General features: G+C 40.9%; 1 protein-coding gene across 4 annotated transcripts in view; it reads left to right on the forward strand.

Annotated features, from left to right (window-relative positions):
* Positions 1–16040, forward strand: part of rgs7b (regulator of G protein signaling 7b) — a 200659-nt gene that overhangs the window by 125921 nt on the left and 58698 nt on the right. For all 4 annotated transcript variants that reach the window (XR_005131336.1, XR_005131337.1, XM_037544257.1 and 1 more), the window contains exon 5: positions 11592–11698. Coding sequence is in view for 2 of the 4 variants with exons in the window: in XM_037544257.1 (XP_037400154.1) it covers positions 11592–11698 (107 nt within the window). In the remaining 2 variants the exon portion in view is untranslated. The remainder of the gene's footprint in view (positions 1–11591; positions 11699–16040) is intronic.

Below are 16040 nucleotides of genomic sequence, written 5' to 3' on the forward strand. Positions count from 1 at the left end.
TGTGTGTGTGTATATTTGTGTTTATGTAGTCCTTTGTTTCCTTCTGTTCCTTGTGCGCTCCTGTTGTATTTCCTCCTGCTACATCCCACTGTGCTGTGTTTCATCCAGTATTTTAGAATAGAATAGAATTCAACTTTATTGTCATTGCGTATGTCACAGGTAACGTTCATCTGTTACTTTAATAAGGACTACTCTCACACATCTGCCTCCTCACCTGCTACTCTGACATTAGAAAAGTGCAGTTTGTTGACTTAATTTTACATAAATTATATTTATTTATTTATTTATTAATATGTACAAATCCAAAAAGATTAAATCAAGTTAAATCAAGAAAAAACAGAGAGACAGGGAAGGACAGCATCAGAGAGAAAGAGAGGGAGAGAGGGAGGGAGAGAGAGGGAGGGAGAGAGAGGGAGGGAGAGAGAGAGAGAGGGAGAGAGAGAGAGAGAGAAAGAGAGGGAGAGAGGGAGAGAGGGAGGGAGAGAGAGAGAGAGAGAGGGAGAGAGAGAGGGAGAGAGAGAGAGAGAGGGAGAGAATGAGAAAATGACAGAGATGTTCAGAGAGAGATTAAAAAGGGCAATGTTCCGTTTAGTGTTCTCTTCTTATCACTCTTTCTCTGTGTCTCACACAAATAATGAATGAGAGTGGACTGTGTGTTAATGACCTCCGTCAATATCACTGCAGGTGAGACTCTCATCAATAACTGCAATGCCCTCTACCTCTGATTACACCTCCATCACTCTGTCTCTGCTCCCTTATCTGTCGGTACTACGGCTCAAACTATATAATCTTTTGGGGCTCATAGCAATTTTTTGTAAGCTAAAAATTTCAGATAACCAATAACATCAGGCAATATAATTTAATATTCATATGTCAGGCATTACTTTAATACTTCAATAGTTTAGGTAAAAAGAGTTTTACTGACTGATATGATTGTCAGCTATACAGCTTGTGCAATCTCTGAAAAGCACTGACCAATAGAATGGGACACTCTGAATCAGCTGTACCTGAGCCTTAGGTTACCATGCACAATGCCAAGCGTGTCCTGGAGGGATGTAAAGCCTCCCAGTGGATCAGTGGAGCCGTGTCTTCTGGAGTAATGAAGTTCCAATACTTTTGGGATGAGTGGAGTGATCGAGACCTAATCATCAACCAACATCAGTACCTGACCTCACTAACATTTATGGTTGAATGCAATCAAATTCTCATAGCAATGCTCCCGAATTTTTGTATGAATGACACAATGTAAAATATGAAACTGAGGATAGATAAAAGATAAATAGATAAATGCATTAATTAATAAGACTGGCTAATCCGAGGCCTTGTTTGCGATAGCTCCATGAAACGCCAAGTCCACCAGAGTGCCTTAAATTGCAGGAGCACTCCCATAGTGGATCACAAAGGAAGGGAATCCTACTGCAGAAAGGGCAGACTTTCATTTCTGAAAGATGTTCTTTCTTCAGGTCTTCAGAGCAAAAAATATTCCTGCTCTATGCCTCAGGACCTACTGCCCTGCACAGTGTAATATTTTCACTGCCAATTCAAAGCTCTGCTCTGATGTTTGGCCTGTGAGCTGAATCAGGTACATTAGAGCAGGAACATCATGAATCTCTGAGGAGCAGATGGTCATCAGAAGATGTGTAGAAAAAAAAAACATTTATGAAGAACAGAGAGGAATAAAGAGGCTGTCGGGTTTTTTTGGGGGGGTTTTCTGTATTATTTCACATTCCATATTGACAGGTTTGCGTTTGCAAGTGTGACGTTTTTCTTTCAGCAAAGCAAGACTGCACACACAACCACAACCTTTCATCAAATTCAGATCATAATAAAATATCTCCTCTTCGGCTTACAAACACAAATGAGCCATCGATTACTCCGTTTGTTTCAATGAGCTACAAGCTAGAAATAATTATACCCTAGTTAGGCCCAGACGCGCAGTTTGGCAAGGAGGCATTCTGTAAATGCCAATACAGATACTGGCTCTTTAATCACAACTCTTTAAGGTCCGTTCTCATTTCTTCTTTGTACCACTTGTTTTTGAGTGTCACCTTGCCCCATGGAACTGAGTTACAAGAGGTAGTGCTTGAAATCTTCTCCTATGAAACGGGACCCTCAAATAAAATAGAGCATCACTTCATTAACAGCTACCAGCGCTGCTCTGTAGGCAACCCTGCCCGTCTGCAGTGGCAGCAGAGGAGGGTAAAGTTCGGCTCCTCACTGCTGGGCCTTAGTTACATTTAGGACATCATATGCTTTCAAAGAAGGCGGATAAGCCAATTATGTTTTATTGCCTACCCCTAATTACTCTGTTTAAATGATGCTGGTCAGCTATTCACCAGCTTCTTGATGAAATGTTCCTGTTCCACCTTAAATGGAATAACAGTTACGTTCTCGCACATCAGCCTTCAGAACTGCTGGACTATTTAAGGAGGAATGGGAAATTTATGCTTATTATGAAGAAAAGGACCATAATCCATTGAATATGACATTAAATGAAGAGAAAACAATGTTTATGGTACGATTTTAACCAAGAAAATTCTCACGTGGGTTTCTTTGGTCGCTTGTGCAGCCATCTTGCTGGTCTTTCTTTTTTCTCACATCACTCTGTTTGGAGTGAGCCTGTGGAGGACCCTGTAGCTCTAGCACTTTGTGTTAACACATTCAGGACACCCTACCCTTTCAAGGGTTAAGTGGTAGGGGCAAGGGGTGAAATGGGATTGGGCCTAAGAATCCTTCAGCCTTATTCCCCTCTTTTTAACTAAGCAATGACCAACGGCAGCCTGGCCAAAAAACAAACTGCCTGGATTTAACTAACACCGGCAGCTAGTAAGTGATTAACCAAATACACCGCCTGGCCAAAAAACAAACCGCCTGGATTTAACTAAGCAAACAGGTAAGAGCCTCCCATTGGATAATTACTGCATGGGAAAAAAATCTTGAAAGATTGTGATCAGCGATCACTTAAACGTTAAACTCAAATCGTAGAAAAACAACAGTAGAACTCAGGGATGTGTTTAATAGTGAAAGTAAGAGCATTTCCACATGCACTATGCGAAGGGAACTCAAGGGATTGGGATTAAACAGCTGTGTAGCCTTAAGAAAACCACTTATCAGTGAGGCTAACTGGAAAAACGGCTTCAATGGCCACCACAGAGTCCAGACCTGAACCGCATTGAGAATCTTTGAGATGTGCTTGAGAAGACTTTGCGCAGTGGTCCAAATCTCCAATCATCAATACAAGATCTTGGGGAAAAATTGATGCAACTCTGGACAGCAAGTCATGTTGTGACATTGGACAGAAGTTTGTGGAAACGATGCCACAGCGAATGCATGCTGTAATCAAAGCTAAAGGCGGTGCAACGAAATATTAGAGTGTGTGACCTTTTTTTTTGGCCAGGCAGTGTACTTTCTACAGAACCATTAGTAAAATAATGCTTGAAATTCACAAGTAAATTGTATATTGCATCAGGCAGAAACGTCCCAGTGTATACCTCATCTCAGTCTCTGAGTTACAGCTGAATCAATGCTGTGTCTGTTTCATTTGGCTTCCTTTCCTCCTGCCAGATAGTCTGGGGTTTTGTCTGTAAACATGGCCAAAAGCCTCTGTATTGATGGGAAAGGGACACGTATGAAACAAAGAGTGCCTTTTGGCAAAAATGAGAGGACATGCCAGTTATCCTGCTGTGACACCTCAAAATACTATCTGAAACTCTACGCCGTACATGGCTAGTGTGATATTTTGAGATCTTTTTTGGAGCTCGCTTTGTGCAAAGAGGCCCAGTCATGCTGGAACAGGAAAGGGGCTTCCCTAAACTGCTGCCACAAAGTTGTAAGCATGTACTTGCCTAAAGGCTGCGTTCACATTACCAGGCTGAAGTGGCACAAATCTGATTTTTTCCCCTATATAACTCAGATCTGATGTTTTTAGGGCTGTGTGGACACACAAATCTGATCTTTTCAAATCCGACCTGAATCACTTTCATATGTGCTCCTAGATCGTATGCGTATCTGATTTGTGGCCATGCGACCTTAATGTGATGGTCAGATCAGAATTCATGTGCTTTCTTTCCACTGTGCATGCGCCGTCATTCGGCGTTACCATGGCAACAGTGCAGTGCAGAAGCTAAAGCCTGTAAGTGGTGGAAAAGCAACACAACTCACCTGTTTTGCCTTCGTCTCGTTCTGATAATGAAGCTGAGAGTTGATCAGAGGTAATTATCCTCACAGCGAAGCTCGTTCTGCCTGTTAGTTTGTGCTGATGATGCACGGCGTGACGTAATGTGACGTCATGTGACGTTTCTGAGTAGGATGTGCACATGCGGGTCATTCCAGGACACCGGTTCATTCACATTAGTGACAGATTTGAACCACTTACGTAAACTAGTGTGAACCATGGTGTCAGAGAGATCAGATTTGAGCAAAAAATCTGATTTCAGCAATGAGGCTTGTAATGTGAATGTAGCTCAAATGTCTTTGTAAATTGTAGTTCTCCTGGTATCCAGATTGATCCACCAGACTGTCAGATGAGGCACGATTCCTCACTCCAGAGAACACATATCCACTGATCCAGAGTCCAGTGGCGTGCCTAACACCACTCCAGCCGACGCTTGACATTGCATATAGCGATCCTAGGCTTATGTGAGTCATGGTAATCCATTTCATGAAGCTCCCAGCACTCAGTTCTTGATGTTGATGTTGATGACCAGACCCACTAAATAACGAAAACATGAACACCACACAAGGGTTAAAGCTAGCAGTATATTACAACTAATGGAAGAACTAAACAAAATTCAAACTAGCAGCAAATATGCTTTTATGAATATACTTAGAAAGATCTCAGTGTATGTGTTTCTGATGCTCAGTGCTGCTAGAGGTCAGCTTTGAGCAGGGACACTGAGTGAAACAGACCACTCACAGTCAGGGGGAGGTCTCAGAACAAGCCATGCAATGATTAGCAGTTCTGTCTGGCAGCCACAGCACACACTGTACCGTATGTAAGAGTTTAAGGCTTAAATGTTTCTCTAGTTGTTCCTACAAGCGTTGTTAGAAGCCCAGCATTTACATCTGCAGTAAAAAGATTTTGTCAGTAATCTGATCAACACGTTTATATGCACTTGAGTAATCAGGTAATGAGGAAACTCCAGGTCAACGTGCATCGGATAGTAACCAGACTTCTGCTTTGTGACCAACTAATAAACTCACAGAAGAAAATGCAACATAAATCTCAAACTTCATGCTGTGGGTTTTTTTTTTCTTTTTTTCCAGAAACGCTGCACCACTCTAACTGAAAATATGAACATACATCATCTGGTAGATGAAAAGTATTTAAATCCTTCATTTATGTCAAGAATGTATTTGTCATTATTGTTTTGCTGCATCAGCGCTGCTCGTTTATTTCCGATACCACCATTTGTTTTCATTCATATGCAGACTGAGAAATCCGAAAGAAATCAGATTAAGAGTTACCGTGCACTGAGAAATCTGATTACTGAGCTAAAATCCAACCTCTTTATCAGATTCATTAGTCAGATTTCTAGACCTTACTTCCAATCTAAAAAATCGAAGTATGCTGTTCACATGGCCATTTGAATAATCAGATAACTGCAGAAATCCAATTATGATCTGATTATTAAGTGCATTCGCCAGTTGTATTGTCATGGTGATGGCAGTAGCCATGTTTACATGCATCCCAATAATCCGTTAATAATCGGACTAATAGCTCAATCGGAATAGATTACGTCCATGTAAACACCTCAATCAGAATAGACTAGTTCATAATATAATAACCATGTAAACACCTGTATCTGATTAAATTACCTGTCGGAATGTGTAAGTCCGGTCTGCGCATGTGCGTTACATCACAGTGAAAGTTTATAATGTTAATCAGGGTGCGAGCAGAAACTGGTCTGCAGAGGAGACGGCGGTGGGACAGACGTCCAGCTTATGTGTCTCAGAACACGACGTCTTCCTCTTGGCCTTCTTTAATGAGGACATGTGAAGGACGTTTTCCTGAGTCTGAATCATTTTAAAGTAATTAAAAACACAATCACTGCTCACTGCTGCTCATCTCACTCTGACTGGACTCACATTATGTTCGCTGTCATGGTAACATTTACTCTAAGCAGGATTCACACATCCAAACATGCGCATCATTTTGGATTGGATTACTTGTAGTGAGCATGTAAATGAAGATTTTCATCAGATGAAATCAGTTGAATGGATTGGGCACAAACACCTCGGTCCAAATCTGTAACCAGAATGTATTCAATTGGATTGGCAAAAATCTTTGCATGTAAAAATAGCCAGTGTTGTACTTTTGTAGGAAGCAACACACATGCAAGTTTTTTTCACTTTGCACACATGGCAATAAGGAGCTTTGACTCCTGGACAAAAGGTACAGAGGGAAATGAGATCTGAGGAAATTTTCTCAAAGCTCTAGGAGATGCTTCAGTCCTTCATGTGGATGGAGAGGCCTGTGTTTGCTTTTTTGTTTTCGTTTTTTTATTTTTGTTTTGTCTCAGGGTGAGATGTGATCGGGCTCCTCTGCTGCTGCCTGTTGCCATAGTTACTGTGTTGTCATTTCCTATGCTCTTGCACACTTACGGAGGGGTCAGATGTCACGTTCTGAATGACATCACACTCCTGCTTACACAACGCTGTCAGGGTCAACAGGGGTTTCAGTGTTTTTGGAGCATTTGTGTCAACACTGGATATTACAGCACTGCGGGAAAGATTCAGGCCAGCCAAGGGAGCAGTTTGCAGCAATTTATCTGGATAATAATCATGTGCAGAACAACAGAATAAATACAAATAAACAGACATAGTTTTGCTATATTACCAAAGTGTAATCATGTAATTACATGATAATTACAACGGGACCACTATATGATAAACTAGCATCAGACACAGGGAAAGACATGATGCCATTTGTGTTATTTGATTTTAAGAGCTGTTCTAAGTCCCTGTAGATTAAAACGACTGCATTCATTTCAAGATAAAGAGAGATTAAGGAGGAGAGAGGGGAGAGAGAGGGAGAAAGAGAAACAGAGAGAGAGAGAGTAGTGAGTGAGTAGGGGAGAGAGGGAGGTAGGAGTAAGAAATGTGAGAGAAAGATAGCAAGGGCTAGGAAAGAGTCAGACAGAGATTAAAGGCAGAGGGAAAGAGAGAGGGTGAGAAAGAGAGAGAAACAGAGAGTGTGAGAGAGGGGAGAGAAAGTGGGAGGTCACAAAAGACAGAGAAACAAATAAAGAGAGACAGAGGGAGGGAGAAAGAGAAAGTTGACGATGGAGTGGAGAGAGAGAGAAAGAGAGAGAGACAGACAAACTCGTTGCCTGGACTCTCCAACTCTTCTACTGGAGTGTATGTAGAGTTCACCCCCCACCACAACCTCCACTCTTTCATCTCTGAGAGAACATGATCAAAGTCAGGTGCTGTTAAATAAAGTGTGTGTGTGCAGTGCAGAAGTGATCTCTCTTGAGTTCTGTTTCACCTGGCTTTTGTGTGTGTGTGTGTGTGTGTGTGTGTGTGTGTGTGTGTGTACAGTAGGGCTGAACGATTTGGGGAAAATATCTAATTGTGATTTTTAAGATTAAGAGAGCCTTATTAGTCCCACAGTGGTGAAATTTCACCTCCGCATTTAACCCATCCATGAAGTGAAACATCACATTCACACAAGTGAGCACACACACACTAGGAGGCAGTGAGCACACTTGCCTGGAGTAGTGGACAGCCCTATCCACAGCACCCAGGGATCAGTTGGGGGTTAGGTATATTGCTCAACGACACCTCCGTCACATACTGTCAACAATGGGGATTGAACTGGCGACCTTCCGGTCACAGGGCCGGTTCCCAAACCTCCAGCCCATGACTGCCCCCAGAATTTTCTGACCAGTATTACGATTGCAATGTAAATATTAATTTTTATTTAATTAATATATTCTGTAAATTGAGTCCCAAGCCTTTTTTGCCAGTAGGTCAAGTAGATCAGCATGTGAATTTTAATGGACTTAAGGTGAATGTGAGAGTGCCAGTTCACAAGCTAAAAAAGGACATTTCCCCACGTTAGGATTTACATTTACATTTACAGCATTTAGCAGACGCTCTTATCCAGAGCAACTTACAAGAAATGCTTTGTCTATCTAGAGAAAGTAACTTTGCTAGTTACCAATAGCTTAGAGAAAAGACAGTCCTGAGCTCAGATACTGCTAGAAACAAATGTCACTGGAGACACCAAGAGAACAGGAACAGAGTTGAACACAGAACTCTGTACCGTACAATGCAATACAATACTATTCAATACAATACAGTAAACTACAATACACAGTGCAGTACAATATAATATATACTATATAAGTGCAGCATAATATATTGCAAACAATACTTAATTCAGTGCTCATTTAAGTGCCGTGTAAAGAGATGAGTCTTCAGTCTGCGTTTGAAGACAGCAGGAGACTCTGCTGTTCGGACAGCCAGGGGAGTTCATTCCACCACCTGGGCGCCAGTACAGAGAACATTCTCGACGCTTGTCTTGCACGGGCCTTGAAGGATGGCAGGTCAAGCTGAGTTGTACTCGAAGCTCGAAGGGCTTGTGGTCCAGTTCGAGATTTCACCATTGCCATCAAGTAGGTAGGGGCTGGTCCATTTTTGTCTTTGTCAGCCAGCATTAGGGTTTTAAATCTATTACGTGCAGCTACAGGAAGCCAGTGCAGGGCGCGCAGCAATGGGGTGACGGGCTGAACTTGGGGAGATTGAAGACGAGCCGTGCTGCCGCATTCTGGATGAGTTGCAGAGGCTTGATGGCCTGCATGGGAAGACCAGCCAAGAGCGAGTTGCAGGAGTCAAGGCTTGAGATGACCAGAGACTTCACTAGCACCTGGGTGGCCTCTCGGGTGAGGAAGGGTCGGATCCTTCGGATGTTGTACAGGAGATACCTGCATGACCGAGTCAGGTTTGTGATGTGAGTCGAGAACGATAACTGGCCATCCAGTCTCACACCAAGACTTCTTGCCTCTACAGATGGAACAATCAGAGAGTTCTCAATGAGATGGCAAGATCATGATGAGGACCTGTAGTTGCAGGGATGAATATCAGCTTGCTGGGATTGAGCTTCAGGTGGTGAGCTGCCATCCATAAAGAGATGTCAGACAGACATGCTGAGATGCAACTGGAAACCTGTGTGTCAGAGGGTGAGAAAGAAACCATTAGTCGAGTATCATCAGCATAACGGTGATAAGAGAAGTCATGAGAAGATATTACATCACCAAAAGAGCTAGTGTAAAGAGAAAAGAAGAGGACCCAGCACCAAGCCTTGTGGGACACCAGTGGAGAGCCTGCATGGAGAGGATGTGAACCCTCTCCATGTTACCTGATAAGAGCGATCCTCCAGATAGGACTTGAACCACTTCCACCCATAGCCAGTGATTCCAAGGTTGGTGAGGATGTCCAGTAGGATTGTATGGTTGACTGTGTCAGAAGCTGCTGAGAGATCAAGAAGGATCAGGACAGATGACAGTTTGGCTGATCTTGCTGATTGGAGCTTCTCGGTCACTGCTATGGGGGCAGTATCTGTTGAGTGCGCTGGCTTGAAGCCAGACTGGTTGGGGTCCTGCAGCTGGTTCTGTGTGAGAAAGAGAGAAAGTTGATTATAGACTGCACATTCAAGAATTTTTGAAAGGAAAGAAAGAAGTGATACCGGTCTGTAGTTGTTGACATCAGAGCTGTTAAGCATGGGTTTCTTCAAGATGGGAAGTACTAGGACTTTGAATAATGTCTATAATAACTGCAGCTCCTGCGATTTGAAAATTGCAATATTGATATAAAAATAAATAACTGTTCAGCTCTAAAATACAAAAGCCTAAAGCCACAATTTGCGGCAAACATGTAAATCAATTCTAGTCTTCATAACTTCAGAACAATTTAAGCTACAGACATGATACACATATCAGAACATTCAGCAGACCCACCCCTACCTAGCTAGTATGATCGAGCTGTGACATCAGCATCAGTTATCTGGCTCGGAAAATCCTGATAGTATTGCTCTGTTTTTTGGCCTTCATACTCCAACAAAGGGTTAAAACAGTGACATGATTCACACATCAGATCACTCATCAGACTCTGCCTCACCATCCAGAATGTTTTCATCCACATGTGACCATCAATCAGCCAGAAATCCAGCTCCAAAACCACCCAAACCCCACTCACTACTGTTATATTACATCTCATGCTTTTAACTTTCATATTACAAAGAAAGGGTTAAAAGTAGTGACATGATTTACACATCAGAACACTCAGAGTAACCTGCCATCAGTGCCAGAGTGCAAAGAACCAGCAGTAACATCACATAAACCAGACATACAGCACAAACACACGGCCGGGTCACTGTAGAACCTGTTATTATCTCTCTGCTTTAGCCTTCAAAGGCCAAAGTCTAATGCCATGTATCCACTTGCAGCTTCATTGCACCAGAGTCTATCATTGCTAAGAGGAGCGCTGACAGATCTGCATTGCACATAACAGTTTATCATGATAAATCACACTGGTTTGTACAGTTAATTGCAATTTATCACATTTGTCTGAATCAAATTTGATGCTAAAGAAAGACTGAGTTTAATTTAAAAGCATGCATTTTCTTGTAGCTATCTAAGTGACTAAATTAAGCTTCATCAGAATGTATTTATTACTTTCAGTAACACAATAACATTATTTTCATAGTGTGAACAAGTTCACATGAGCTGAATATGTAAATCACATTATTTCTACACAGTTTCTGTTTTCATCACTGATGTCCAGAGAGAGCAACATGTTGATTAGAACACTGTTTACAGTTAGAACAACACAGGTTTGGTTCCTGACTCCTCACTGAACTCCAGCCCTCACATGGATTTGTTCAGTTCCATCAGCAGCACCCGATTTAATGTAATGACAGATTGATTATATCAACTGAGTGAAGCCATAAATACTGGACTTCCTGGAGGAGAGGTTTGGAAATGAGTAACTCACTCATGCGGAACAAACACTGGAGTGTTTATTTATTGTATTGTTTTAATTCTAATGTCAGTGTTTCTTGGTCAAATAAATGCTTAATTCACAGATAAACAGCTTTGTCCATCATGTTCTCAGATGCCTGAAGTTTTGGCACAGTACTTTATGTGAGCAGGGGATTGTTCACAGGTTGTTTTACTGATTATCTAAGTGCAAATAACACATTTATAGAGGACACACTTAAAAATCGCATTTTTAAAAATTATTTTACAGCACAGTTTCTGTTTATTTGCTTGTGTGTAAAAAATTGGAATAAAGCAGACCATAAAATATAAAATGCGCCACATTTAGGTTTTATATTCTACAATATAGTAAATTCAGCAAATAAATAGTATTTGTGTATAAATTGTGCAGGAGTGTGTTCTCTGTGGAGGTTCACTTATTTACACTTAGACACACTTTTACATATAATTGTATATGGTGTGTGTGTGTGTGTGTGTGTGTGTGTGTGGGTGTGGGTGGGTGTGTGTAGAAAATAAATATTTATTTACCTGTGATTTCATGACATGGTCATGAGTAAAATGTTTATTTTTTATGTGCTTCCTTTACAGTTGAGGCTCTTCACCTGGGAACACTGATGGCTGCTCACGGCTACTTCTTCCCCATCTCAGATCACGTGCTCACGCTGAAGGATGATGGAACATTTTACAGGTTTCAGGTAAAATTATTCACTCACTTACTGACTCACTCATTCAGTCACTCACTCACTAACTGACTCACTCATTCAGTCACTCACTGACTCACTCACTCACACACTCATTCACTCACTCACTCACTCACTCACTCACTCACTCACTGACTGACTCACTGACTCATTCACTCATGCACTCATTCACTCACTCACTCACTCATTCACTTACTGACTCACTCGCTCAATGACTCACTCGCTCAGTCACTCACTCACTCACTCATTCACTGACTCATTCATTCAGTCACTCACTGACTCACTCACTCACTCACTTACTGACTGACTCACTGACTCATTCACTCATGCACTCATTCACTCACTCACTCACTGACTGACTCACTCACTGACTCACTCACTCACTCAGTCACTCAGTCACTCAATAACTCACTCATTCACTCACTGACACACTCACTGACTCACTTACTCACTGACTGACTCACTGACTCACTCACTCACCTACTCACTGACTCACTCACTCACTTAACTAGCAATTTTTATTAACATGAAGTTTAACATTTGATATTTTAATTACCACTAAAATTTAAATACTGCTTTTTTTACTATTTGTTTTAAAGAAAATGGTTCTATATACAGCCATGAACACCCAGACCTCTTTGCATTACTTACAGACGGTTGCAGGTTATAGATGGTTCTGTATAGAACCCTTTTTTAAAAGGGCTCTATATAGCACAAAAAAGGGTTCTTCTATTATAACAAGCAAAAGGATGCTTTTTGGCACTGTATAGAACCATTTTTGTAGCTGTTTTAGCTTTTGTTTCCTATTTGTCTTGATCTTAGGAATTCACACGAAAATTCAATTTTAACTAATATTACATTTTAAATTAGTCATCAGGAATATCAGTAACTTGATTTGCACATATATCAGCTGCTAAAAGTTCATTTTTACTTGCAAGATATGAATTTACACTTTAACAAAATGTGTAAATTGTAAATTTGTTAGTAAAATTCATTTTAAAAGCTGACACCACTTGCAATAAATCTATTATGCATAATTAGAATAACAACATGTCACGTTACTCTTTATTTGTTTGCATTATGAGCGAAACCCACTTTACACACACAGGATAGAGATTTGGGAAACACTGGGCCTCATTCTTATCTTCTTAAGTTATTGTTCTTGAATATGTTTTCAGAAACGTCTTAAGAAAAAATCTACATCCGATTCATAACGTGTTCTTAAAGTGCAGAGCTGTTCACACCTTTGTGCTCTTGAGAGTTTGAGAGTGTGTAGACTCAGTTCTTAACTAGGAGTAAATCCCAAATAAGAAAACATTGGCGAATGTCAGAATCTTCTTGAGAACTAAGTAAGTGGGTTTTAAGAATGAATTTCTTCTTAGGAATGGTTTTAATACAATGGAACTTATATGTGCATCTAAAACCCTGCTTAAGCAGCTCTTCTACATCAGCAGTTGGATGTTCTGTCCAAACAGATCAAAATGTGTCATGAGAATATAGTAGTTATATAGTGTGTGTGTGTCTGATGTGTTGCATGTGTGACTGAACATGTTTAGAAACATTGTAAAAAATATCAGTTAAACCACATCAGGTTCTTCCTCCCATCCAAGTGGTTTAGTCATTATTTTTGGCGGGACTGTGTCATGTTATGAATCAATACCAACATATCGTCGTATCTCCAAAATAGTAACTTTATAGAAGGCAAAAACCCTCTAGCCTTTCAATGCAGGTTAATGTAAAGAGGTTTTATTCCAAGTGATTTTAGAGCATTTCTATTGGTCCATTCATCATGAAATTTCTACACAACATAAAGAACAGCTGGTGGGTTGAAATGACGCAGAAAAATAAAAATCGACAAAAATGGAGTTACATGGTTTGTATTGCACAGCCACACCTCACATTACACAAGCGGTAAGATGTGCTGCTAATCCTCGAATCTGCAAACATGTTACCGGCACCCTATTTGCTCTTACTGTCACTGTAAATGTGCTGCTGCATTTTATAATCAGATTTTTTCCCCCAGCAAATAAACAAGAATTGTGCATTAATATTTACAGCAAATTACCATATTTATGGTAGTTCCCAGCAGATTTACTAACTTATTTCCAAAAAATATGTAACTTGACCATATTCAGACTTCTGCAAACAAATGTGCATCTACTGAGTGACCACTTCATAAGCTCATCCCATCTTGTAGGTCAACTATATATAGACAGGTGACGAATTAAAGGAAAACCTGGATTAATGTGTAGAGAAACGTGATGAGAACAGATGCTTTCAGACAGATGTACTGCATGATTATGCACTTAACGTCCTACTATCCTCTGTGGCATGTTGACAAATGCTAAGCAGGACCAGTTGACCTCAGCTTTGAAGTGGACGGCAGGCACTTCAGTCATAAGCAGAGTTGGAAAGGCCACTTTGAGAATGTATTCTATTACAGATTACTGATTATCCTTATCCAAAAGATTACATTATTAAAGTCACAAATTGATTTCATATTGACAACTTTCTTCTACTTTTGGATTACTAGTCTTTAATTAAAGACATATAAGTAAATGAAGAAAAGAGAAAAATAAATTGAAAACAACTTTTTAACAAGAATTTAACTTAAAACATGACAAACATAAAGACTGCACTGTTTTATGAAACAGAATAATAGATTATAGGTGTCTAAACCAACCGACGTGCTAAAAGTCAAGGGATAGCAGTATGTAAATTGATTATGATGTGGCGTTACCTCAGTGGGCAGCTTGGAAATGTCCACACTAGTAAGTTGTGAGGTGTTATCTTGTGAGTGAGGTTGAGTACTGGTCAGCTTGGTCATGGTAAAGCGATACGAATTCTCTGAGTTTGAACAAGGCTTGATAGAGGGTCCGAGACGGATGGGACATTCCATTTCCGAAGTTGTGGGGGCATTTAATATTCCTTGATCCACAGTGTCATACTGGGATCTGTATACTGGGAATATATCATAGAGGGCATTAGCACCCACAGTGGACAGCACAGTGGCCGCCCACAGGTGCTTAATGATGGTGACCAGTGGCGTATGGCTAGTATTGTCCATGCGAACAGACAAGCGACTTTGGCAGAAATCACATCCACATTCAATGCATGAAGGCCACACATGCCTATCCCAGAAAACCCACCAAAGTACCTCTGTTAACACCACGACACCGGACACAGTGCTACACGTGGACTTGTGGGGTCGCTAACTGGACCCTAGAGGACTGGCAACATGTGTCGTGGTCTGATGAGTCGTGGTACCAGTTGTTTCAGACTGATGGTAGAGTAAGTGTGTGGCACAGAGTTTAGGCCAGGGACCCCAGTTGTCAACAAGGCACTGTGCAGGCTGGTGGTGAATATCTGCCTAAACTCGTCATTGACCAGTGAGTGCTGTGTTTCACTGCTTGGTAACCATTTGTAGCCATTCATGGACTTTTTGTACCCCCACAATGATGGGATATTGCAGCAGGATAAGGCACCGTGCTGTCAGGCCCAAGTTGTCCAGAATTGGTTCCAGGACCATTCTGGAGGGTTCCAATGAAGCAATGCTACGTCAAGTTGCTGCACTTCGCCAGGCTAGAGGAGGTCCTACACTAGGCTAGTTTCCTGTCCCATGACTTTTGGCCCATCATTGTATTGGGCCTCACACAAACAGTCACTGAGCTCACTTATAGCGAAATGACCAAATCCAAGTGGAGTAATATACAGAAATATTTCAACCATAAAGACAAATTTGTGTAACAGTCCATTTTGTTTATGTTGAGACATGTACACTCAAACCTTGAGGTTCAGAAATCAGGCTTCGCTCCCCAGGAAGGAAAAATGCAGTGCACTGAGACTAAAAGCTCTCAGACTAAAATACAGTGGATCAAATGCAGCATAGGTAAAAACCCTACTGCTCTACCGGGACTCCCCGGGATTCTTCAGCAACAATAATCATAAAAGGGTCCATGCAACAAACTCTGACCGGCCACCATTTGTGTTGTGTCTGCTGAAAGGCTGTACCGGCTCATCCCCAGTTCAATTCCAAGGGATAACGAGAGGTTAGAAAATGGTCATGTACAACACATTAGGACTGTGTATGGATTAGAACTGTTCTTAAACCTGTTTTTAAACCCTATTAGGACAAATTAGGACTGTTTATGGATTAGGACTGATATTAAACATGTTTTAAACCCTATTAGGACAGATTAAGTAGAACTGTTTTTAAGTAAACAAATTAAGTAAACCTGTTTTTAAACTCTATTAAGACAAATTAAATTAGAACTGTTTATGGATTAGGACTGTTGTTAAACCTGTTTTTAAACCCTATTAGGACAAATTAGGACTG

Source organism: Pygocentrus nattereri, chromosome 13 (genome assembly GCF_015220715.1).
Source record: "Pygocentrus nattereri isolate fPygNat1 chromosome 13, fPygNat1.pri, whole genome shotgun sequence".
Taxonomy (NCBI): domain Eukaryota; kingdom Metazoa; phylum Chordata; class Actinopteri; order Characiformes; family Serrasalmidae; genus Pygocentrus; species Pygocentrus nattereri.